The sequence below is a fragment of the Coregonus lavaretus genome (assembly GCF_964263955.1).
Source record: "Coregonus lavaretus genome assembly, chromosome: 18".
In the NCBI taxonomy this organism is placed as follows: Eukaryota; Metazoa; Chordata; class Actinopteri; order Salmoniformes; family Salmonidae; genus Coregonus; species Coregonus lavaretus.
This window is the reverse complement of record NC_140005.1, coordinates 44,054,436-44,081,094: the sequence shown is the minus strand read 5'-3', so window position 1 is coordinate 44,081,094 and position 26,659 is coordinate 44,054,436. Positions and strand designations below refer to the sequence as shown.

Below are 26,659 nucleotides of genomic sequence, written 5' to 3'. Positions count from 1 at the left end.
ATAGACAGAATACCAGCTGACTGCTTCTTCCCTAAATAGTTATTGCATAGTTTGGAGCTATGCTTTGGGTCATTGTCCTGTTGTAGGAGGAAATTGGCTCCAATCAAGCGCCATCCACAGGGTATGGCATGGCGTTGCAAAATGGAGTGATAGCCTTCCTTCTTCAAGATCCCTTTTACCCTGCACACTTTACCACCATCAAAGCACCCCCAGACCATCACATTGCCTCCACCATGCTTGACAGATGGCATCAAGCACTCCTCCAGCATCTTTTCATTTGGTCTGCGTCTCACAAATGTTCTTCTTTGTGATCCGAACACCTCAAACTTTGATTCGTCTGTCTATAACACTTTTTTCCAATCTTCCTCTGTCCAGTGTCTGTGTTCTTTTGCCCATCTTAATCTTTTCTTTTTATTGGCCTGTATTTCTGATCAATTTGATGTTATTTTAATGGGGGAAAAAATTGCTTTTCTTTCGAAAACATGGAGATTTCTAAGTGACCCCAAACTTTTGAATGGTAGTGTATATATTTTTATTTATGGTAAAATTAAACACAAATATATCTTGATTAGATAAGTATTCACCTTCTGAGCCAATGCATGTTAGAATCACCTTTGGCAGCGATTACAGCTGTGAGTCTTTCTGGGTAAGTCTCTAAGAGCTTTGCACACCTTGATTGTACAATATTTGCCAATTAACCTTTAAAACATTCGTCAAGCACTGTCAAGTTGGTTGTTGATCATTGCTAGACATCCATTTTCAAGTCTTGCGATATATTTTCAAGCCGATTTAGGTCAAAACTGTAACTAGGCCACTCAATGTCATCTTGGTAAGCAACTCCAGTGTATGGTCTTGTGTTTTAGGTTATTGTCCTGCTGAAAGGTGAATTTGTCTCCCACTGTGTTGGAAAGCAGACTGAACCAGGATTTCCTATAGGATTTTGCCTGTGCTTAGCTCCATTCCATCTATTTTTATCCACAAAAAAAACTTCCCCAGTCCTTGCCGATGATAAGCATACCCATAACATGATGCAGCCACCACCATTCTTGAAATATGAAGAGTGGGACTCAATGATTTGCTCCAAACATAACGCTTTGTATTCAGGACAAAATGTTAATTTCTTTGCCAAATTACTTTATTGCCTTATTGCAAAAAGGATGCGTGTTTTGGAATATTTTTATTCTGTACAGGCTTCCTTCTTTTCAATCTGTATCATTTATGTTAGTATTGTGGAGTAACTACAATGTTGTTGATCCATCCTCAGTTATCTCCTATCACAGCCATTAAACTCTGTAATTGTTTTAAAGTCACCATTGGCCTCATGGTGAAATCCCTGAGCGGTTTCCTTCCTCTCCAGCAACTGAGTTAGGAAGGACGACTGTATCTTTGTGGTGACTGGGTGTATTGATACACCATCCAAAGTGTAATTAATAACTTCCCCATGCTCAAAGGGATATTCAATGTCTGCTTTTTAAAATGTTTTACCCATCTACCAATAGGTGCCCTTCTTTGCGAGGCATTGGAAAACCTCCCTGGTCTTTGTGGTTGAATCTGTGTTTGAAATTCACACAGAATCCATGCAACTTCTTATGTGACTTTTTACTCCCGAACTTATTTAAGCTTGCCATAACAAAAGGGTTGAATACTCATTGATATTTAAGCTTTTCATTTTTTAAAAACATAATTCCACTTCGACTTTATGGGGTATTGTGTGTAGATCAGTGACACAAAATCTAAATTGAACCCATTTCACATTCAGGCTGTAACACAACAAAATGTGGAAAAAGTCAAGGGGTGTGAATACTTTTTGAAGGCACAGTAAAATGGATACTGTTTCTGTGTAGAGAGGCCAGATACCTCATTATTCGGATATATTGAATTATGGTCTTCTTAATATTGCTTCCTCAAAATGCTCAAATTCTCAACCACCCAAGCAACCTTTAATAATATTCATTCCAATTTCAATACATGGATACTATAGGCTACTTACAAATACAACCAATAAATGCTCCACTGTCATACCTCTTTTCTGTGACATTCTATTTTGCAGAACAGAAGGTCAAGAAATATCTCATCTTCTTTTCGACTGACTATCTTCGTTTTCTAAACGAGAACCTGTTGTCGCATCAACAAAGCAAATATCCTTGCTCTAGTAGAAAAGCACTTCTCACATTAGACTTAACCATGCCCTTACCGCTTTCACTGATCTGTAAGAGATCTTAATAGTATGGAAATATTTGCCTTTCAAATGTGAGAAAACAATTCAAAGTGCTCTCTGCAAAGTGCACCTTTGAATGTCATTGCTTTCCAAATAATGGGAGAGATAAGAAATAGAAAGCACTTTCTTCCTCTCTATGCATGACTAATTCAGATTTTGAAGTCATTTGTTTATTTACTTGTTGCCATTTGGCGTCCCCATTCTCCTCCCTTATCCATAAGCACAATTCCCATCATGGATTTAACAATGGCGGAAGCTCTCCCCCCCCCCCCCCCCCGGCAATTATAATACCAATCCATTGCTTTTAAACCTGTGACGGGAAGTGTGCAAGTGTGGAGAATCGTGACACAGACAATGTGTCTAGATGAAGAGGGAAAAAAACATGGTTTCTCAATGGACAGATGCAGGAGCCATACTTTTATTGATCTGCCCATACAACAGAAATGAAATATGAATGTGTCTCAGATTATCCAGTTATCATTGCAGTCAGACCCCATCCAGAGCTTATCATTGTAACACTGTATAAGATATCTTATTATATACAGAATTAATCAAATCACACACGATTCTGGGATGGGATTGTATGTCTTTGGTTTAGGCTCATTTGCAGTAATCAGTCAACATGGGCACACACACAGACACGCACACGCACACACACAGACACGCATACACACACACAGGCTTTATTGGAGACTATTGGATTTCATTGCAGTAATATTTAGACACAGCTGTCTGCAGCAGCCTGTTTCCTGTTGTGCTTATGAAATTACTCCAGCGAGACACCTTTCAGATTGCCAATAGAAAGTATACCAAGATCAGATTGTCTGGGCCACATGGGTTTGGAAAGACAGGACAGGTACTCAGTAGTGGAGGCTGCTGAGGGGAGGACGGCTCATAATAATGGCGTGAATGGAGTGGTATCAAACCATGTGTTTGTTGTATTTAATACCATTCCACCTATTCCACTCCAGCCATTACCATGAGCCCATCCTCCTCAATTAGGGTGCTACCAACCTCCTGTGGTACTCACATATTGTTGTTTGAATGAACATAAAAAATCATTGAAAATGAATAATAGGAGCTTAGCCTATATTGGAAGTTGTACTGAGAGGTAGAATGGGTGACTGAATTTGATGATTTGACTGAAACTAATTTATAATTTATATTTGAAAACATACTAAGCTGCATATCTACTGTATGTAGCTAGCTGCCGCCTGCCTACATGACAAAGTTAGTTAGATGCATTTTTGCTGGAGCCTAAGTTTAGTATGGGCAGAGATGAGAGTCGAAGGAGAAATGGCGTCCCTAGACAAGGCAAGAACTAGATGTATGTCAGGAGAAGTGCAGTACTATCATAAGGAGAGTTATACTTGGAATACGGAGGAGGAATGGTGGGAAAAAGAGGGGCAGAGGAGGTCTAAGAGAGAGAGGGAGGAAGAGGGTGAGCTTGAGTCAGTTAAAAATGGCGGGGGAAAGGGAGATGGTTTGTTAAAGAAGAATGGTAGAAAGTGTAAACAGAGTGAGTTGAAGACAGGAGGAGAAATGGAAGTGAATGAGGGCTCAGTATCGGAGGTGGAAGGTGTGGTGAAGTTCTCGGAGCCTGAGGTTTGCACCGAGGGTCAGGATAAAGATGAGTCTGTGACAGTGGGAGTGAAGTTTTTGGAAAAAGTGGACCCTTGCCTTTTGGCTGATCCATCTGTGGTTTCAGGGTGGGTGAAAACAGAGTTGGGTGCTGTGGAATCGGTGAGGGTAACCAGAAGTGGTCTGGTGATCATTGTTTGTGTTTCTGCTGGTCAGAGGGAGCAGGCGCTCCGTGTTAAACAAATGGGGGCAAAAAATGTGAATTGTTTTGCTCTCAAGAAAAGGGCGCCATTGAAAGGCGTGATTACTTGGGTAGCGGTAAATGTGAAAGCTGACCAACTGAAGGGGAAGATTCCCGGTGTTTGTGATGCTCGTCATTTGGTGCGACGCAGACAGGGTGGCGTGAGTGGAGAAAAAGAAGAGTCGTTGTCTGTTCTTTTGAGTTTTGATGTTGAGTCTTTGCCCCGACACAGTGATGTTAGGGTATATAAGTTATCCGGAGCTTTTGTGCTGAATACATTACGTTGTTACAGGTGTCAAGCTTATGGGCATGTGGCAGCAGTGTGTAGGAGGGAGGTTCCTAGCTGTGAGAAGTGTGCAGAAGGGCATGAGACAAAGGAAAGTAGTGGTATGTGTTAATTGTAGGGGTGCCCATGGGGCTGGGGATCCGAAATGTCCGGTGTGAGGCAGTGAAGAAAGTAGAGGAAGATGGGTCAAGGGGGAGGGATCCTGAGAGGAATGGTGTGAGTAGTAGATTTGTACCAGTACATAGGGATAAACCAACAAGTGATATATGTTTCAGTAAGATTGGATTTTTGTCATTTATAGCAATGGTTATCAACTGTACTGCAGGGATGGAACGTAAGTCGCAGAAAATACAGGTTGTGGTGGCAGCTGCAGAGAGGTATTTAGGTATGCGAGACTTGACATCAGAAGAGTTACAGGGGGTGTTAAATGGTGGTGTCCATTCCATTCAGGCTGTTGGCCTGAAGTAGGAATACATAGATTTAAATAGTGGAGTATGGTAGTTATTATTATTATTGTAATTCATTTTTTTGTGAGTGTAGTGTTAGATGTTAGGGTATTTGTTGTATTTGTAATTTTTTTAAGCAAAGTAAAAGTTATACTCCAGTCTAGTAGGTGGCAGTAATGCAACATTTATTGGATGCCAACTGCCGTTAAACCTCATCGAAGAAGAAGAAGCATTTTTGCTGGCACTCCTCTTTTTGGTGCACATGGGAGGAGCCGAGGGAGTGGTGACGCTTGACGTCGCTGGCGGGAATCCTGAAGCTTTTTTGGTTCCTTGTTTTCAACAGCGCGGGAGTTTCTGCAATCACATAAAGAGGACACTAGAGTAAGTCTGGCATTATTATTACCGTTTCACATATCTCATGTAACATGATATATTGAAAGAGAAGATTTCAAACATTTTAAATGATTACGTGCATTTGAAATGCGTTTTAAGCCAAATAGCTAGCTATTTTGAATTGCATTCTTCTGTCCCAGTTAGCTAGTTAGCTAGTTATGTGGTTCAAACGTCTTCGTGCATTGTAGATATGACACAATAGCATCCATTTCTAAAGAAAGTGAAATGCACAACCGATAGACTGGCTGCAAAAGTAGATAACTAACTAGATAACTTGACTAAGTCAGTGAGACGGCTGGCTAGTTACTTGATAGATAGTGAAATGCCATGTTCGTTATTAAATAAGATGAAGTTACTGTAGCTGTGTTATTGATCCCCAACGGTGAAATTTGATTACACTTGCGTATAGTAGGTAGCTAATGGTAGTTGAGTCAAACGGTTACCAATACAGCCAATAACCTTAGCTACACGACAGTGGACATAGGCCTAGACAACAATAAATTCAACAGCACATCAATACGGTTTAGTGAAGTGGCAGTCGAGAAGAAGAATTCAAGTCTGTTAGTTAGATCAAATGTATGTGCAACAGAAATAGGTAAATGTCATGCCACTTTCACATTTGCATCACCTCTCATTCTCTGACAATGCTGTCATTTCAGTAGAACAATGCCCTGTGAAAGAAAGCCAATGCGCTACGGCCACTCGGAGGGACACACTGAGGTTTGTTTTGATGACACTGGAAAGTAAGTATAATAATGCACCAGCCATGACAGCTGGAACGTATTCACTACCACCGTAACCTCCTGCCCCTAAAGTGGCAGCTGAACATTTTTGACTCATCTGATATTTTGGTTAAAAGACTTGTCACAAAAAATGAAATTAAGCAATATATCACATTACTTCTTACTAATACGTTTTTTGTTTTAGAAACATTAAGCATGGTTACCAGGCGAAAAAATATTTTGGCTGGTAAAAAATCTGAATGGCTGGTATATTTTTCCATATACTAGTACCTGCCACAGTGGCTGGTTGACCAAAAAGTTAATTTTAGGCCCTGGTCATCAAATAGGCCTAAAACAAATGTAATATACACAACTGAAATATTTTATTAAAGTAATGTGAATGGATTATGATTAATAAGTGATAAGCACTAATGGGCAGTCACTACCATCATGGGACTTTTATGAGTTGTTTTATTATGTGTTACAGCATTCAACCCACATCATGCATTTAATTAATTTAATTAATTAATTTAATGCATTTAATGTTTAAAAATAATAATCAAAACTGTGATTATTTTTTAAATAATCAAACTGAAACCGAACTGACCTCAAAAAGCATTAATCTCTCAGCACTAGTAAATATTGTCCAGGTAGTAATATAAGTATAGAGGCCAGTCGCTGAAATGATTCTTGCCTGACATTCTCTAAGGTATATAGTCACTTGTGGAAGCGATGGGGATGTGAGAATATGGGAGAGTCTGGATGATGACGATCCCAAGTCCATCAACGTGGGGGAGAAGGCATATTCTTTAGCCTTGAAGGTGAGTCTCATACCAGTCTGCCATTGACAAAGTTACCAATGTGTTGCACAGCAAATTTGCAATAAGCCTACTCAATGTGGTTGCCAATGAGGTACTCCTGAGACATGGCTGTAGACTCTTAGACCCCATAGGAGTCTACAGCCATATCGCAGGAATAACAATGTGGGTGATGTCAATTCTATAACACTTCTTATTTGTATTATCTTCCTGGGGTCCACAAGAAACACACAACATGACGAGTAAGAACGCACCGATACACAAGGACAGTAACAGAAATGTAAAATCCAACAATATACAAACAATACAACATCAAAAATAATACAAACAATACGTGTGTTTGTGTGTGTCCCCCTCACAGTCCCTGTCGTTCCATGAGATGTTGTTTAATCAGTTTTCTAAAGATAATTTTGCTGTTTGCTTGAGTAATTTGAGATGGAACGGCGTTCTATGCGATCAATGCTAGGGCTGTGGTGGTCATGAAATTTTGTCATCCAGTGATTGTCAAGCAAATAACTGCCGGTCTCACGGTAATTGGCCGTTAATTAACATAAACACGTTTAGCATCTCCTGGCTTCCACACATAGCCTACAAGCCACTGATGCAGACCTTTGGAACATCTACATTTTAAAGTCTAATAAATCCATTTAATATAGGCTACACCGTCACAATAAATTCATTTATTTATTTTAGACGGGTCTAAAGAAACATGATATGAAGAAAATGTATTCTATTTCAGAGGAACACAACTTCAGTTGAGGTTTAGGTCTTAGGTAATATTTTGAACCAAATACAATGCTTTTAGTTTTAGATGTATTTATGGCCAGTTTATTATTAACCACCCGTTCTGATACTGACTGTAACTGCTGACATGTAGAGTGTGGAATCATCCGCATACGAAGTCATTCTAGCTTCGCGGAAGACCAGTGGCAAATTATTTGTAAAAATAGAGAAGAGTAACGTACCAAGGCAACTGCCCTGCAGGACACAGCACTGTACATATCTTAAGTTAGAGTAGCTTCCATTGAAGAACAATCTCTGGGTTCTATAGGTTTTTTAAGCCCATAGATTTTGATGTAATGTTTGATTTACTCATATCTCATGAATACACATTAGACATGGCAAAATGAGCTTTAAAACTGCAAAACGGTTTGTGTCATGAACAGTGCTTGTGCCCATAGAAAATATGTGGCGTGAGATGTTCCCCAATGCTTGAAGGGGGGCCTGAGTGAAAAGGTTTCTGTAGGGCTGTTGTGGTGACCGTATTACCGCCACACCGGCGGTCACGAGTCATGAAGGCAGTCAAATTCCACGTGACTGTTTAGTCACTGTAATTAGGCTTCTCCAAGCTCTGATGTTGCTGCTGGTCATTAGTAGCCTACCAAACGTGCAAATTTGCAAATAAATTCATTAAAAATCCTACAATGTGATTTTCTGGATTTCTTTTTCTCATTTTGTCTGTCATAGTTGACGTGTACCTATGATGAAAATTACAGGCCTCTCTCATCTTTTTAAGTGGGAGAACATGCACAATTGGTGGCTGACTAAATACTTTTTTTCCCCACTGTAGTTTATCAACATTGTAAGCTTAAAAGTTCTGATCTGTTGCTTCAGCCACATTGCATAAAAAAGTGTTTTTAATGCTAGTGGTTGTATTAATTTGGGATCTATCGCATCCCACAACTGTTCCAGACTATGTTTTGAATATGTATTTCTCGCACAGAATAGAATAGGTCGACTTTTGTACTATGGGGGATAGTACATTGACATAGGCTAGTGCTTTTGCTGTTCGTTATGCCTACTCATCTTGTTGGCTGATGAAAAGTAAATGTGGACAGTTCTTCCAATATCTTCAATATGCACCTCGGAATTGGATAAGGACACGCACAGTTGAGTCCCCGATGTGTCTTTCTTCACATGTAGCCTGTGAGAAAGAGTCGATCACGTGATAGAGGGCGCAGCACTCAGGGAGAAGGGCACAACGGCCTTTGGCCACAAAATACATAGATTTTTTTAGGGTGCATTACGGCCACACAAAGGGAATGCCGGCGTGAAATTCTAGGCTTTATCAAGTGCTTGTCAAATTGTGAATGAGTTACTGATGTAGTGTGCACAGCCTGCACAAAAACCAAGCAGAGCTCATGTCTTTCAAGCGACTTTTTTCAAATCATCAGAGTTGCATCATGCAGCCTTACAATGTATTAAAAATCAAAACATATAGCCCAACGTTTGTAGAACTGAAGTTACATTAATAACTCTAAATTAAGCATATAGGAATACCTATTTCTTTGTTAACCGCTCAACACAAAATAGCCGCATGTGCGCACTCCCTCAAATCATTTGGAGAAAATATCCTTTCTATTTTATTCAGCTTTGTTCAATTGTATTCTTCATACTATAAAATAAAGCAAATCTTGTCTGCTAAATGAACTAGTGTAGCCCAAAGCCATTTGGCATAGCCAGATCAGGACCTAACATAAGGACAACTCAAGCGTATGCTATTCTGTTCTTCTGAAATAGACTACATTTTCTTCATATCATGCTTCTTTAGACCATCTAAAATAAATATGTATTTATTGTAGGGCTGTCAAAAATAGCGCGTTAACGACGTTAATTAGTTGTTTGCTGTTAATTACGTCAATTTTTTTAACGCATTTCACGCATGCGCAGTGTGACAAATTATTCAGGTCAGGAAAGTGGTTGGGAGCTAGAGGCGAGATGGAGCAAGGTGAGCAAAGTGGGCCTATTGACGGATTCAAATATAAAAAGAATGATGATGGTACAGTTAACAAGTACAAGGTTATTTGCAAGATTTGTAAGAAGGAGTTTCAATTTCACCGGAGCTGTTCAAGCTTGAAGTACCATGTCAACGCCAAACATGCGTTTGCTGGGCCGTCAGATTCAGCAAGTGGTTTGCGCCAGACCACGCTGAATGTTTGCAGGCAATTAACAAAATCAACCTCAGATAATTTGACCAACACAATAGCAAAATGGATTGCAAAGGATTGTAGACCCATTAGCATTGTAGAAGACTCAGGTTTCCTTGATGTTTTGCAAGTGGCGTCTCAAGACTCATTCTATAAGCCACCGTCAAGAGCCACAGCCAAAGACAAATATTATGGTGTGTAGTATGTTTCAGCTTGATTTAAAACACCATTATTTGGCTGTGTTAATAAACAGACATAATATGAAAATTATGTATCTGTGTCCTGTTATTTATCTTTTGGTATGCATTTCAGAAAAAAAATGGTTAGGATTCAGGTGTAATTGCAAATAGTGATTAATCATGATTAATTCACTGAAAATTCTGATTAATTTGATTAAAAATTTTAATCATTTGACAGCCCTAATTTATTGTGAAGGTGTATGTAGGCTATATTACATGTATTTATTATACTTTTTTAAATGTAGATGTTCCAAAGGTCAGCATCAGTGGCTTGTATGCTATGTGTGGAAGCCAGGAGATGCTAAATGTGTTTATGTTAATTAACTGTCCATTACCGTGAGACTGACAGTTATTTGCTTGACAATCACCGGCTGACGAAATTTCGTGACCGCCACGGCCCTACTTGTGTGGAATTGATCCAAGGGCCTTCAAAAGGGTGGCGGCCGCCAGTTGCCCATCCCTGCTCTAGTTGGTTGAGTGACAACCTGGGTCATATTACAGGCATTAGTCACAGTTAGAAGCTTCCTCTTGACAGGACAGCTAGTTGTTAACCAGTCAATGTTCAGGTCACCCAGAAAATAAACCTCTCTTAACATCACACACACTATCACGCATTGCATCTATCTATCTATCTATCTATCTATCGATCTATCGATCATTTTTTTGTGTGTATTTACACCTGCAATAACATCTGCTAAATATATGAATGCAACCAATAAAATGTGATTTGATTTGATCCAAATACTGACTGTTAGCACTTGGTGGCCTGTAGCGGCACCCCAAAATAATAGGCTTTAGATGAGGCAGGTGAACTTGCAACCACAACCCTTCAACAACATTTGACATGAGATCCTCTCAAAGCTTTACAGGAATATGGCTCTGAACATATACAGCAACACCTCCCCCATAGGCATTCCTGTTTTTTCTGTAGATGTTATATCCTTCTATTGCTACTGCTGTATCTCATCAAAGGAATTATGTAAGTGAGTTTCAGAGATGGCCGGTATACGTATGAATGTTATCCTATGTTAGCAAGTTATTGATTTCATGAACCTTGTTTCTAGTGTTACATACTTCTTAGTCAAGTTGTACATACAATATGATGATAATAACAATTGTATTCAACAAGGATAGCACCTTTCATACAGAAGTTCAAATAGATTTACTCTCCAAAATTGTTTTATATCACAAAATCTAAATGTAGTAAGCTACAATGGACTGTTAAAACTATGCTATGGCTCGATTTTATCCGCTCCCCTTTTCAAATCAAGGTTTATTTGTCATTCATGGCATACAATGAAGTGTACAATTAAATTCTTATATGGTTGTAATCTAACTTTTGTATTTTCTTCCCCATAATATAGAATGGGAAGCTGGTCACAGCAGCCTCCAACAACACAGTGCAGATCCACACGTTCCCTGAGGGTGACCCAGATGGCATCCTCACCCGCTTTACCACCAATGCCACCCATGTCACGTACAACAGCAGCGGCTCCAGAGTAGCGGCCGGATCCAGGTACTATAGACGGACACCCATAGAAATAGAATGACTAGAATAGAATGTAATTTCTGTGTTACCACCCCGATGTGTAGAGCTCTGAGAGCAAATGGCTAGAAGACTGATAAATTACAATCACTTCGGCAATGCAGATATCTACGTTTATTTCCATGTCATAAAAATGTGTTTCTGGTTTGATGGTTACACTTATGATCCCAATATAGTTATTGTGCCAGACCATAGATTTATCTTTGGGACTTTGTAAAAAATCTAGCTTTTTTTTTTGGATTTGGAAGGACATTGGACTTCTAGTGGGCTAATTCCGGTTTAAGAATCAATGGGCAGGGTTTTGAATATAGGATCTTTACACTGTAGAATGACCGCTTGAACACGGTGCGCACGGATGACTTTTGACCAAATAGACACGACACAGCTTTCAATTCCTTTCTGATTAGTGGTGACTGTAAGTCAATAGCTGTTTGCTCTAAGCATTTATTCTCTAAACAGGTGTATCACAGAAATGAAGACTCCGACCATATCTCTGGATTGATTAGGCCATTTTCACGTGGCTAATATCCGTTTGAATATTGACTTGATCAGCACAGGCAGCTGAGGCCTGTTGAGGGTTATATATGTAGTTTGTATTTCCTGCTGTGCAACAGGGTGGTCAAATGAAGATGTGGCATCTGTATTTGACATCCACACCACCAATTTGAGGAAATTAGTGTCTTGCGTCTATTTCCTACTGTAGATCTAACTGATCTAGATATGTAATACTGAGTCTGATACAAAGTAAAAGTTGGAAGCAGAGCAGTTACTACTCAATTGATTGTTTGCATGATTGATTAATTAATTCCTTCATTCATTCCTTCATTCATTTTATTGCCTCACTCACCAGAGATGAGATTTTTCCAGACGAATCAAGAATTCCTGCTTTTCTGACATCCATTCATATATCATTAAAACTGACATACCCCTAGCCCAAACAATGATTTTCTTGATTACCTTTGTTCTGATCACATCCTATATATATATATGTATGTGTGTATATATATATGTATGTATGTATGTATATATGTCTATGTGTGTGTGTATATATATATATATATATATGTGTATATGTATATGTGTATGTATGTGTGTGTGTGTTCCTCCCTCAGTGACTTCATGGTGAAGGTAGTGGAGGTGTCCGACAGCAGTCAGCAGAAGACCCTGCGGGGACACAATGCCCCTGTCCTCAGTGTCACCTTTGACCCCAAGGATGAGTTCCTGGTAGGAATAATCTACAACGTTACCCTTACCACCACTAATTTTAACGATTTTGACATGATACTAAATAGCTAGATACTGTTATTGTGCATTAGGAATAGACTAGAATGCTTTATTCTTACAAGAAAAAAAAGGTATTTGTCAAACCTTTCTTTCTCATCTCAGGCCTCTGCCAGCTGTGATGGATCTGTAGCTGTGTGGAACATTGAGGAACAGGTAACAAACCATCACCCCACCTCATATTCTACTCTTCTGTTTAGCTCATTGTCATTGAAGTCTTTGGGCGTGCCGCCTAAGCGTTTTTTACAGATGCCTACAGCCAAACAGTGTAAATAACTTTTTGGGATGGAAAAATGCTTTCAGTGTAAAATTAAACGACTAAAACCAGATATAAAGTATGTAGAAAAGATCATGAACCTATATAGTTTTTATTAATATAATATTTGAGAACTAACAGTCACCAAAATAACAGTCAGGATAATAGAAAATCCCAAAAACAATGAATTTAGCAGTATTGACTTTGTTACGTTTTGAGCAAAATAACACTGCAGTAGCCATGGCAAAATACATAGAATTGCAGGAAATTAGCTTTAGAACTGCAGCATTTTCTTTCAGTTCCATGGCAAAAAAACTGAAACAATTTCTCTCAGCTACATGGAAATTGGCTTAAATATTCAAAAATGTCTCTAAACCGCCAAGATGGGGGCCTCTAAAATTCTCTACAATACAGCCGCGCAGACGGGCCGACCGCATCCATTGGCACGCCCCCTGATGCCCACCACCTAAGCCCCCTTTTTGATCTAGAGAAAACCCCGTACTTACTGTATCTGCTCTTGCTCTATCAACTGCCATTTGAAAATACATTTAAGAATTGTATCTGGGTCACGTTCATTCGGGTACACAAGAAAAACACTTCAAAGCGTTTTGCAATGTTAAATGAAAATGTGTCTTTCTCATTGGTCAAGTCCAGGTAGTCCCTCTCCAGTTTCAGTCAGTTTTCTTGCCTAATGAACATGGCCCTGTTATTGCATTAGAGTGATCTGAGAAACTCTGCTTTGGATTCATTCAGACTCAGGTGACCAGCTGGCCGCTGCTGCAGAAGTCCAATGATGTCATCAATGCCAAGTCCCTGTGCCGACTGGCCTGGCAGCCCAGGGCCGCTAAGGTACTAACTCACTTACCTCTACTTCTAGGTTATAGCCTGAAATTAATTGACACTTTCCTTTAAGGCGACTTATAGTTTTCACCTGAACAGTACCTCTTCTACACGCACCATTATTATTTATTCAGGTTAGTCTCATCGAGATAGGATATATTTTTCAAGACAGATCCTGATCCACTTAGTGACACTTATGCCATTATGTCAGAGTGCCCGGTGGTTTCCATAGTGTGTGTATGTGTGTGTGTGTCTAGCTCCTGGCCGTTCCCGTGGAGACAACGGTGCAGCTGTACCAGAGAGACTCCTGGGCCCACGTGAGCACACTCTCTGATGACCTTGGCACACAGGTGAGGTCAATGGGTAAAGTGGACACCTGGGGGGCATGTTTCATGCCTATTAAACACCACCATGCATGGCTCCACTGTAGGCCTGGGCGATATGGGCTAAAAAATAATATCCAGATTTGTTATTTATTTAGGCGATTCGTGATATACATCTAGATTTGGAAAAACATTTTTGCTCTCTAAATAGACTTTGTTGTACAATTTAAAGGTAAAATAAACTTCATTTCAAACGGCCAGCAATAGTCTAATGAATTCAGGGCTTGTGAAATTCTTATGTTTTTTTGCAATAATCTGTCAATGAGTACAGTTACATGCACACAATAATGCGGTTTTTGGGGATAGAATAGATTAATATATTAGTTTGATATAAACCTTTACATGCTTTGTAAGAAGAACGATTTCCCCAATATTCCTAATGACTTGGACACATCTGAAATCATGCTACCTGATGGCACTTTGATAAATGCAGAAAATCACCAATCAAAATAAATGTTCTACGACAGCGACCTTGTTATTTTTGGGAAGCATATTTGAGTTTGGGCATATAAAGTTTGTATGTAAAACCTACTTCTAAGAGGCATATATTGTTCCTAACTCACTTCACTCTGGCTAAAGAGGGAGGTTCGCTCAGCTGGTGCTAGCACATGTGCAGACCAAATACACAGCTGGAACAACGATTAGGGTGTTAACATGTCTTAATAAATCGTAAGAACCAGGTGTTTTAATCGGCGTATGCTTACTTCCATTTTAACTTCTCTTCTATTACAGTAAAATAATGTCTCAATGTGTTTCGGTGTCCATACGATTCTGTTGGACCAAACGTCAAATGCAAATAGCGAGTTGAAACCGCTTGCCAGAGAGGAAGAAGTGATCTCTCATCTTTATTGGTGTGAGTGGCAGGGGGAGGGGCTTGGCGTGTGTGTAAAGGAAAGGTGCACAATGGCAGTGCACACCGTACAGAAGGAGCGAAGGAGACAAGACCAAAAAGACAACATGAGAACAAGCTGACATAAGCACTTATATAAACAAATGAAAAAAATAAGCCTGATTTCTTGCGATATAGGCGTTTGGAATATCACGCAAAAACATTAATTCGAGTTAATTCTATATATCGCACAGCCTATATATCGCATTTGCTTCCAATGTAGCTACAAGATCAATTCTCAATTCATAAATTGTTCCCACCACTTGGGCTGTCCCCGACTAAAATATATCTTGGTCGCCCGAAAGTTGTCTGTTCTTTCCACCAATCGATTGGTCTACATTTTTTACAGTGTATTTTTCCATATGTAGACACACCCTACACTACCGTTCAAAAGTTTGGGGTCATTTAGAAATGTCCTTGTGTTTTCGAAAGAAAATAAATTTTTTTGTCCCTTTTTAAAATAACATCAAATTGATCAGAAATACAGTATAGACATTGTTAATGTTGTAAATGGCTATTGTAGCTGGAAATGGCTGATTTTTTATGGAATATCTATATAGGCGTACAGAGGCCCATTTATCAGCAACCATCAGTCCTGTGTTCCAATGGCATGTTGTGTTTGCTAATCCAAGTTTATCATTTTAAAAGGCTAATTGATCATTAGAAAACCCTTTTGCAATTATGTTAGCACAGCTGAAAACTGTTGTGCTGATTAAAGAAAATAAAACTGGCCTTCTTGAGACGGGTTGAGTATCTGGAGCATCAGCAATTGTGTGTTCGATTAGAGGCTCAAAATGGCCAGAAACAAATAGCTTTCGTCTGAAACCCGTCAGTCTATTCTTGTTCTGAGAAATGAAGGCTATTCCATGCGAGAAATTGCCAAGAAACTGAAGATCTCGTACAACGCTGTGTACTACTCCCTTCACAAAACAGCTAAACTGGCTCTAACCAGAATAGAAAGAGGAGTGGGAGGCCCCGGTGTACAACTGAGCAAGAGGACAAATACATTAGTGTCTAGTTTGAGAAACAGACGCCTCACAGGTCCTCAACTGGCAGCTTCATTAAATAGTACCTGCAAAACACCAGTCTCAACGTCAACAGTGAAGAGGCGACTCCGGGATGCTGACCTTCTAGGCAGAGTTGCAAAGAAAAAGCCATATCTCAGACTGGCCAATAAAAATAAAAGATTAAGATGGGCAGTGTGAGAGAATGCTTTTTCTTTGCAACTCTGCCTAGAAGGTCAGCATCCCGGAGTCGCCTCTTCAACATTGTATAAAATATTCTGGGCACTCAGTTTCCTGCGCCAGTGAGCTCGGGACAGACACAGCTGTAGGCTATTTGCATAAGGGATAAGAAGCAGTGCTTGACTTGGGCAGGAGCTCACCGGAGATGAGTACCAGCACCTCAAATTATTTACTGCTTGAGCTTCTGTTCCTCTTATAGAATATTAGCTCAAAATTATTGTGGAGCTCCTGCACCTAAATATAAACAGTACCAGCACCCAAAATGAGTACCGGAACCTATTTCAGTCCAAGTCGAGCACTGATAAGAAGTAATCAGGTAGGTGTATTTTATGACGTTTCCATTGGATCAGAGCATTACTTTTTTTCCTTTCACGCATAGTGGTTATCAAAAGGGAGAGAGCTGGAAAGATTTTTCAAATACATTGAGGAACTATTGTAATTCTCAGTGGATGTAAAAATACTTTGTTTGCTTGCTGTTTGAGGTGAAGAAAACATTACTTTGAGAAGCTCCACAGGTCATTAGTGGTGGTGTGTTAAGCCAGTCAGAAATACTATCAGATCCACAAATGGGCACATTTATTTGCCTACATTTGAGCACAGGCCAGGTAGCCTATAGGCCTACTTCTATGCGTGCTCGTCCTTACTCAACATTGCCAGGAGTGCTCCAAACAAAAGACAATGACAAAACTCGAAAATGGAATGAAATAAACCAAAACTTGTGTAGCAGGTTGTACACTCTGCAGACAATGTGTCCACTCCGACAATGAGAACGGGAAGACTGGAATAATAATATTGAATACATTAAAATAAATTACAGTAACTAAAGTAACAAACATATATTAGATCGTAGAAATTATAGGAATTAACGGTAAATGTATTACTGGTGAGATATGTCATGGGGGAATTGATATACACTCACAACCAAATGCAAACAATTCACAATTAAGTTATGAAACAATGAATGTGCACAAATTGGCGTGAGAGTGCATTCTGGAGAGAGAAGTGCATTGTGCATCTGGGCGCATGGTCAATCCGACATCTGCATTGGCCATGCAGTATTTATGGTGATATAGCCTCAGCAGAAGTCAGGGCATTTGTACTTCTTGCAATTGCGCAATACCCTCCATATGGAGCCTCCTACATTGTAAAAAAAGTATTTGATCCCCTGCTGATTTTGTACGTTTGCCCACTGACAAAGACATGATCTGTCTATAATTTGAATGGTAGGTTTATTTGAACAGTGAGAGACAGAATAACAACAAAAAAATCCAGAAAAATGCATGTCAAAAATGTTATGAATTGATTTACATTTTAATGAGGGAAATAAGTATTTGACCCCTCTGCAAAACATGACTTAGTACTTGGTGGCAAAACCCTTGTTGGCAATCACAGAGGTCAGATGTTTCTTGTAGTTGGCCACCAGGTTTGCACACATCTCAAGAGGGATCTTGTCCCACTCCTCTTTGCAGATCTTCTCCAAGTCATTAAGGTTTCGAGGCTGACGTTTGGCAACTCGAACCTTCAGCTCCCTCCACAGATTTTCTATGGGAATAAGGTCTGGAGACTGGCTAGGCCACTCCAGGACCTTAATGTGCTGCTTCTTGAGCCACTCCTTTGTTGCCTTGGCCGTGTGTTTTGGGTCATTGTCATGCTGGAATACCCATCCACGACCCATTTTCAATGCCCTGGCTGAGGGAAGGAGGTTCTCACCCAAGATTTGACGGTACATAGCCCCGTCCATCGTCCCTTTGATGCGGTGAAGTTGTCCTGTCCCCTTAGCAGAAAAACACCCCCAAAGCATAATGTTTCCACGTCCATGTTTGACGGTAGGGATGGTGTTCTTGGGGTCATAGGCAGCATTCCTCCTCCTCCAAACACGAGTTGAGTAGATGCCAAAGAGCTCGATTTTGGTCTCATCTGACCACAACGCTTTCACCCAGTTCTCCTCTGAATCATTCAGATGTTCATTGGCAAACTTCAGACGGGCCTGTATATGTGCTTTCTTGAGCAGGGGGACCTTGCGGGCGCTGCAGGATTTCAGTCCTTCACGGCGTAGTGTGTTACCAATTGTTTTCTTGGTGACTATAGTCCCAGCTGCCTTGAGATCATTGACAAGATCCTCCCGTGTAGTTCTGGGCTGATTCCTCACCGTTCTCATGATCATTGCAACTCCACGAGGTGAGATCTTGCATGGAGCCCCAGGCCAAGGGAGATTGACAGTTCTTTTGTGTTTCTTCCATTTGCGAATAATCGCACCAACTGTTGTCACCTTCTCACCAAGCTGCTTGGCAATGGTCTTGTAGCCCATTCGAGCCTTGTGTAGGTCTACAATATTGTCCCTGACATCCTTGGAGAGCTCTTTGGTCTTGGCCATGGTGGAGAGTTTGGAATCTGATTGATTGATTGGTTCTGTGGACAGGTGTCTTTTATACAGGTAACAAGCTGAGATTAGGAGCACTCCCTTTAAGAGTGTGCTCCTAATCTCTGCTCATTACCTGTATTAAAGACACCTGGGAGTCAGAAATCTTTCTGATTGAGAGAGGGTCAAATACTTATTTCCCTAATTTAAAATGCAAATCAATTTATAACATTTTTGACATGCGTTTTTCTGGATTTCTTTGTTGTTATTCTGTCTCTCACTGTTCAAATAAACCTACCATTAAAATGATAGACAGATCATTTCTTTGTCAGTGGGCAAACGTACAAAATCAGCAGGGGATCAAATACTTTTTTCCCTCACTGTACCACATTTACGAATCAAGCATAAATATTATTTTAGTCTAATCCTCCGCAATGGACTAGTTCACTGAGATGGGCGCAAATATATACTCTGTGTGTGTGTATATATATATATATATATATATATATATATATATATATATATATATATATATATATATATATATATATATATATATATATATATATATACACAGTACCAGTCAAAAAATTGGACACAGCTACTCATTCAAGGGTTTTTCTTTATTTGTACTATTTTCTACATGTGCTGACCCCCAGTCGACTAATTGGGGTCAGCCCTACACTCCACAAACTTACAGGAACACCATAACCTGAATCTGAACCATAGAATTTTTACTTCATGTAAGTTTGGCATGACGAATATTAAAGGTTTGTTTATCCATAGCACTAATTGAACTGTAACTTGATTTTACAGCAGTTATTGGAAACTGAGGTGTTATTTCATTAGAAAAGTATTGCACGCCCTATAAACCACCTCACCCATACTTCACTCGATGTACATTGGTAACGATATGGAAAATGGCCTGTTGCTCCCATGTAAAAGGGTGGTTTTCCATCTTTTAATGAGTCATTTTCTCACCGCCACCTCCTCTCTCCATCTTTCTCCATCCCCCGCTCCTTCCACCAGGCAATAAACATAGTGGCCTGGTCGCCCTGTGGGAAGTTCTTGGCTGCCGGGAGCATCGGGGGTTTGCTGACGGTCTGGGACGTGGAGAGCAAGCTGTGTGTGGAAAGGTATGAGACAGAATCACACTGAAACTGATAGAAAGCAATATTTGCTCAATCGATTTAATTTAATATTTCAATTCGACTGACTGTGTTCTCCTTGCTTTGGTTGAAGTATTTGAGTGGAACTGTGCAGACCTGTGTTCAATATAAATTCAATAGTGTATTTTTTCAAATACTTGATTGGGTTTGACTGACACAATGGAAGCAATGGAATAGTCCCAATTAGGAATGCAAATGTTGGTTAATTTTTCTGCCGACTAACCGATCCTCTTTACCCGGTCGACAAATTGTAAAAAAATTTACAACGAGTAAAATGACGTGACCAACAGAAAATAGCCTAGTATGCATGCATACAAGGAAAGGACATTTTTCATTAAGAGTTTTAAAGCGGAACTGACAGCGTTTTTACTTATACTGAACAAAAATACACTGCTCAAAAAAATAAAGGGAACACTTAAACAACACAATGTAACTCCAAGTCAATCACACTTCTGTGAAATCAAACTGTCCACTTAGGAAGCAACACTGATTGACAATAAATGTCACATGCTGTTGTGCAAATGGAATAGACAACAGATGGAAATTATAGGCAATTAGCAAGACACCCCCAATAAAGAAGTGGTTCTGCAGGTGGTGACCACAGACCACTTCTCAGTTCCTATGTTTCCTGGCTGATGTTTTGGTCACTTTTGAATGCTGGCGGTGCTTTCACTCTAGTGGTAGCATGAGATGGATTCTACAACCCACACAAGTTGCTCAGGTAGTGCAGCTCATCCAGGATGGCACATCAATGCGAGCTGTGGCAAGAAGGTTTGCTGTGTCTGTCAGCATAGTGTCCAGAGCATGGAGGCGCTACCAGGAGACAGGCCAGTACATCAGGAGACGTGGAGGAGGCCGTAGGAGGGCAACAACCCAGCAGCAGGACCGCTACCTCCGCCTTTGTGCAAGGAGGAGCAGGCAGAGCACTGCCAGAGCCCTGCAAAATGACCTCCAGCAGGCCACAAATGTGCATGTGTCTGCTCAAATGGTCAGAAACAGACTCCATGAGGGTGGTATGAGGGCCCGACGTCCACAGGTGGGGGTTGTGCTTACAGCCCAACACCGTGCAGGACGTTTGACATTTTTTCAGAGAATACCAAGATTGGCAAATTCGCCACTGGCTCTTCACAGATGCTTTTCACAGATGAAAGCAGGTTCACACTGAGCACGTGACAGATGTGACAGAGTCTGGAGACGCTGTGGAGAACGTTCTGCTGCCTGCAACATCCTCCAGCATGACCGGTTTGGCGGTGGGTCAGTCATGGTGTGGGGTGGCATTTCTTTGGGGGGCCGCACAGCCCTCCATGTGCTCGCCAGAGGTAGCCTGACTGCCATTAGGTACCGAGATGAGATCCTCAGACCCCTTGTGAGACCATATGCTGGTGCGGTTGGCCCTGGGTTCCTCCTAATGCAAGACAATGCTAGACCTCATGTGGCTGGAGTGTGTCAGCAGTTCCTGCAAGAGGAAGGCATTGATGCTATGGACTGGCCCGCCCGTTCCCCAGACCTGAATCCAATTGAGCACATCTGGGACATCATGTCTCGCTCCATCCACCAACGCCACGTTGCACCACAGACTGTCCAGGAGTTGGCGGATGCTTTAGTCCAGGTCTGGGAGGAGATCCCTCAGGAGACCATCCGCCACCACATCAGGAGCATGCCCAGGCATTGTAGGGAGGTCATACAGGCACGTGGAGGCCACACACACTACTGAGCCTCATTTTGACTTGTTTTAAGGACATTACATCAAAGTTGGATCAGCCTGTAGTGTGGTTTTCCACTTTAATTTTGAGGGTGACTCCAAATCCAGACCTCCATGGGTTGATACATTTGATTTCCATTGATGATAATTTTTGTGTGATTTTGTTGTCAGCACATTCAACTATGTAAAGAAAAAAGTATTTAATAAGATTATTTAATTCATTCAGATCTAGGATGTGTTGTTTAAGTGTTCCCTTTATTTTTTTGAGCAGTGTATAAACACTATGTAAAGTGTTGGTCCCATGTTTCATGGGCTGAAATAAAAGATCCCTGAAATTTTCCATATGCACAAAAAGGTTTTTCTCTCAAATGTTGTGCCCACATTTGTTTACATCCCTGTTAGTGAGTTTTTCCCTTTTGCCAAGATAATCCATCCACATGACAGGTGTGGCATATCGAGAAGCTGATTAAACATCATTACACAGGTGCACCTTGTACCGGGGACAATAAAAGGCCACTCTAAAATGTGCAGTTTTGTCACACAACACCATGCCACAGATGTCTCAAGTTTTGAGGGAGCCAGCAATTGGCATGCTGACTGCAGGAATGTCCACCAGAGCTGTTGCCAGATAATTTAATGTTAATTTCTCTACCATAAACTGCCTCCAACGTCATTTTAGATGATACCATTCCATTCACTCCATTCCATCATTACAATTCATTCCAGACATTTATGAACTGGCCTCCCCTCCGCAGCCTCCACTGATTTTGAGTGCACCATACAGCAATGCTGCATTCAACCGAACCGGTGATCCATGCAGTGCAAATAAATGAAAAATATGTTTTGAGTTTAAATGTTACAACAACCTATAGCTACGTTTTTGTTATTTGGAGTTATTTAAAAAATATATATATATTAGGGTCAGAGCATATTATGCACATCTGCAAGCATAGCAGCAAAGACTGGACAAATATTATTTATCTCCTTTTGTTTTAATATGTTAAAATGCTATATACAGCATCCTTTGTACATACAGTACCAGTCAAAAGTTTGGACACCCCTACTCATTGAAGAGTTTCTTTATTTTTACTATTTTCTACATTGTAGAATTAATAGTGAAGACAAAACTATGAAATAACACATATGGAATCATGTAGTAACCAAAAAAGTGTTCAAAAAATCAAAATATAGTTTATTTGAGATTCTTCAAAGTAACAACCCTTTGCCTTGATGACAGCTTTGCACACTCTTGGCATTCTCTCAACCAGCTTCATGGGGTAGTCACCTGGAATGCATTTCAATTAACAGGTGTGCCTTGTTAAAAGTGAATTTGTGGAATTCCTTTCCTTAATGCGTTTGAGCCAATCAGTTGTGATGTGACAAGGTAGGGGTGGTATACGGAAGATAGCCCTATTTGGTAAAAGACCAAGTCTATATTATGGCAAGAACAGCTCAAATAAGCAAAGAGAAAAGACAGTCCATCATTACTTTAAGACATGAAGGTCAGTCAATCCGGAAAATGTCAAGAACTTTGAAAGTTTCTTTTAAGTGCATTGTAGAATAATTGTGAAAAACAAATGATAGTCCCACTAAGCCCAAACCATTTGGGATGACATTTTGCTGCAGAATGCTGTGGTAAAGTCTGCCTTGAATTCTAAATATATCACTGACAGTGTCAGCAGCAAAGCACCATCACACCACCTCCTCCATGCTTTACGATGGGAACCACACGTGGAGATCATCCGTTCACCTACTCTGCGTCTCACAAAGACACGGCGGTTGGAACCAAAAATCTCAAATTTGGACTCATCAGATCAAAGCACAGATTTCCACCGGTCTAATGTCCATTACTCGTGTTTCTTGGCCCAAGCAAGTCTCTTCTTCTTATTGTTGTCCTTTAGTAGTGGTTTCTTTGCAGCAATTCGACCATGAAGGCCTGATTCACACAGTCCCATCTGAACAGTTGATGTTGAGATGTGTCAGTTACTTGAACTCTGTGAAGCATTTATTTGGTCTGCGATAAGAGGTGCAGTTACTCTAATGAACTTATCCTCTACAGCAGAGGTAACTCTGTGTCTTCCTTTCCTGTGGCGGTCAGGAGAGCCCGTTTCATCATAGTGCTTGATGGTTTTTGCTACTGAAAGTTCTTGAAATTGTACGTATTGATTGACCTTCAAGTAATGATGGACTGTCGTTTCTCTTTGCTTATTTGAGCTGTTCTTGCCATAATATGGACTTGGTATTTTACCAAATAGGGCTATCTTCTGGATATCACCCCTACCTTGTCACAACACAACTGATTGGCTCAAATGCATCAAGAAGGAAAGAAATTCCACAAATTAACTTTTAACACTTTTTTGGGTTACTACATGATTCCATATGTGTTATTTCAATGTTTTGATGTCTTCACTATTATTCTACAATGTACAAAATAGTATTAATAAAGAAAGATCCTGGAATGAGTAGGTTTGTCCAAACTGGGACTATAAATTGGGATTATAAAGGGTCATATTTTTTTCTAATAAAACAATTGCCAGTTTAGGTTGTAGTTGCATTCTTTGTGCTTTTTCTATATGGCCTGTGCGCTGATTGTTTGACACCCATGGGCTAGCATATCTATTTATGTTATTAGCTATTTATTTAGAAAGCTAGAAACACAGAGCCTAATGTTAGCTAGCTCGATAGTTATCTGCTAGGAGGATGTCATTGGAGGAGTGGGTGAGTGACTGACTTTTTCCCCTCATATCATTTTTCGGTGGCCACAGCTAGAGATGCAGTTGTCATTTGGTTAGCTAGCAAGAAATGTGAATCGCTTTGCTAGCTAGCTATCTAGCTATGCTGAACTTGAACGACTGTTATCCACAGTTAGCATATCTCTTAGTTGTCAATCAAATGTATTTGGCATCGATCAAATGGGCGGGCAGGCAAGCAAGTTCCAGAAGGCTCTTCCTTCCTGCAGAAGGAAGAGCAGGCTACTATTCCCCATCGTTTATCAGTGCAATTTTGCCGGCAAACTAGCTGAAAAAGTTTTAGAGGGTTTATCTAATGTTCACTCGTTAGATTTTAGCTAATCTCACTCTGGCTAGCATTAGTTGTTTTATATTTTTGTTTTTACTATGCATAGACAACTGAGGGAGAGAGAGCCTACCTTTTCATGGTTGTTTGATCAATAGGACTGTGAAGTTCCCAAATGTAAGAGGACTACTGTGGTATTTGCAGAAATCCATTCAGGTGTATTTTGGTTTTTGGCGAACGCGTTCTATTGATCTAAAGTCGCGCTGTTACTACTGCCTGTAAACACACAGTCCAGTTCAAAGTGAATGATGGCAGGCCTGTGTGGCAAATGGGTTATTTTCAAATAGGCCTACTGTAGCACTGATTGGCTATGGCGCACCGGTCTGCATAGACTCCGGTCCTGGACAAGATAATGGTTTTATTTGGTTTTATTTACTGTCTATTAATTGTCCAAATGCACAGCCGTTTTCCTGCTTTATATTGTTATAGAATTTTCACATGCCTTACTATACATCATTCTCAAACTTTATATGAAATAATAAAAACATGAAAATGACCATATATCTAAGTGCTCGCTTGTCAGATAATGTAAAAAAAAAATAATCTTCCTGAAGGTAAATATGAACAGATTTTAATAAGATGTTGCTAGAACGCTGTCAGTTCCACTTTTAATGGAAACATGCAACAATAGCAGGCCTATCGTCTTACAGTCTAAAGGCTATAGCACATTATTGAAAATGCAATCTCCTGTAATAAAGCAGCTGTTGTTGCACAAGGGGCTGGGCTTATAACATGTTTCACTCCAGTACCATCTTTTTGAGGAGGTGCTCTCGTGCTCTGACCGGTGATAGGCTATTCCGCTCCTCAAACTAGGCGCTCTGTATGTTGTGCGCATGTGATAAATAAGATACATGACAACTAACGAAAATACACAAGCGCCAATTGAATTCCTCTAAATTATGCAAATGACCTATAGACCGATAGGCATGACTGGTCAAATGTATTTTCGTATTTAATTGTTAACCGTTAACATCCCTAGTACCAATAACCCACCCCATCTCCAGGTAGAACTCAATCCAATACTCAAGTATTTGAAAGTTGAATCCACTGAAATTGATTTTTTGTCCATTTGGCAGGCAGAAGCATGAGAAGGGCTACACCGTGTGTGGACTGGCTTGGCATCCTTCGGGCGGTCAAATAGCCTACACCGACACAGAGGGCTGTCTGGGCGTGCTGGATGGGCTCTCCTCTTCTTCAATGTCTTCCTCCACTACCGCTGCAAAGAGCACCAAGGTGAGTCTCTGGTCTTACATGGAGGCTTCTTTATCCCACCCAAATGTGCCCCTGCTAACTAACTTCTAACCAATATTGGGATCGGTACACTTAATACTGTGTGTTTTATTTATATAATATATATAATAATAATAATATGCCATTTAGCAGACGCTTTTATCCAAAGCGACTTACAGTCATGCGTGCATAATTTTTTTTGTGTATGGGTGGTCCCGGGGATCGAACCCACTACCTTGGCGTTACAAGCGCCGTGCTCTACCAGCTGAGCTACAGAGGACCACATTTAGCAGAATTGACCCCAAACATGGTCTTCTTGGACCATTTCATGTTGTGCTCGATCTGCTTAGTCTACAGAGCTATGTCAATGTTGATGATATTAGTATTTGCCATGTTTCTTTGTTTCGTTCACCTCTATTTTAAAGAGATCTTGAGGTCTATTCCACAGTTCTATGTTATTTTAAAACCAGGATTGAACCAGGTTAGTGTTATTGAGAACAGGTTGTCTTTCCCAATGACATGCTGACTTTGGGAGTGATCTTTATTCTACTCTAGCAGGCTCCAGCCAGCTACGACAACCTTTTCGACGACGATGACGACAACGGACCCATGGACGAGGGTGTCAGCGAGGGCGCCCGTTCACCCGCCAATAACCCTGAGGACGATGACGACGACCTCATGCCTGCCACGGGGCGAGCACGGAACAGGAGTGCCTTCCTCGACGACGAGAACTCACTAGGTGAGAAAGCGATGTGCATTGTTTTGTTTTTTTTACGTCGAATAGTACGACTGTCTGCACTGATAGTTCATTATG

The 26,659-nt window shown here is 40.4% G+C and overlaps 1 protein-coding gene across 1 annotated transcript in view; it reads left to right on the top strand.

The window, feature by feature from the left end:
- Positions 1–5,110: 5,110 nt before the first annotated feature.
- wdhd1 (WD repeat and HMG-box DNA binding protein 1) overlaps positions 5,111–26,659 on the top strand; it is a 47,481-nt gene continuing 25,932 nt past the window's right edge. Inside the window, exons 1-11 of the mRNA XM_084181691.1 lie at positions 5,111–5,153; positions 5,825–5,908; positions 6,597–6,708; positions 11,236–11,387; positions 12,530–12,641; positions 12,804–12,854; positions 13,708–13,803; positions 14,052–14,144; positions 19,699–19,805; positions 25,692–25,848; positions 26,401–26,584. Of these exons, the coding sequence (XP_084037817.1) occupies positions 5,832–5,908; positions 6,597–6,708; positions 11,236–11,387; positions 12,530–12,641; positions 12,804–12,854; positions 13,708–13,803; positions 14,052–14,144; positions 19,699–19,805; positions 25,692–25,848; positions 26,401–26,584 (1,141 nt within the window). The 5' untranslated portion in view covers positions 5,111–5,153; positions 5,825–5,831. The remainder of the gene's footprint in view (positions 5,154–5,824; positions 5,909–6,596; positions 6,709–11,235; positions 11,388–12,529; positions 12,642–12,803; positions 12,855–13,707; positions 13,804–14,051; positions 14,145–19,698; positions 19,806–25,691; positions 25,849–26,400; positions 26,585–26,659) is intronic.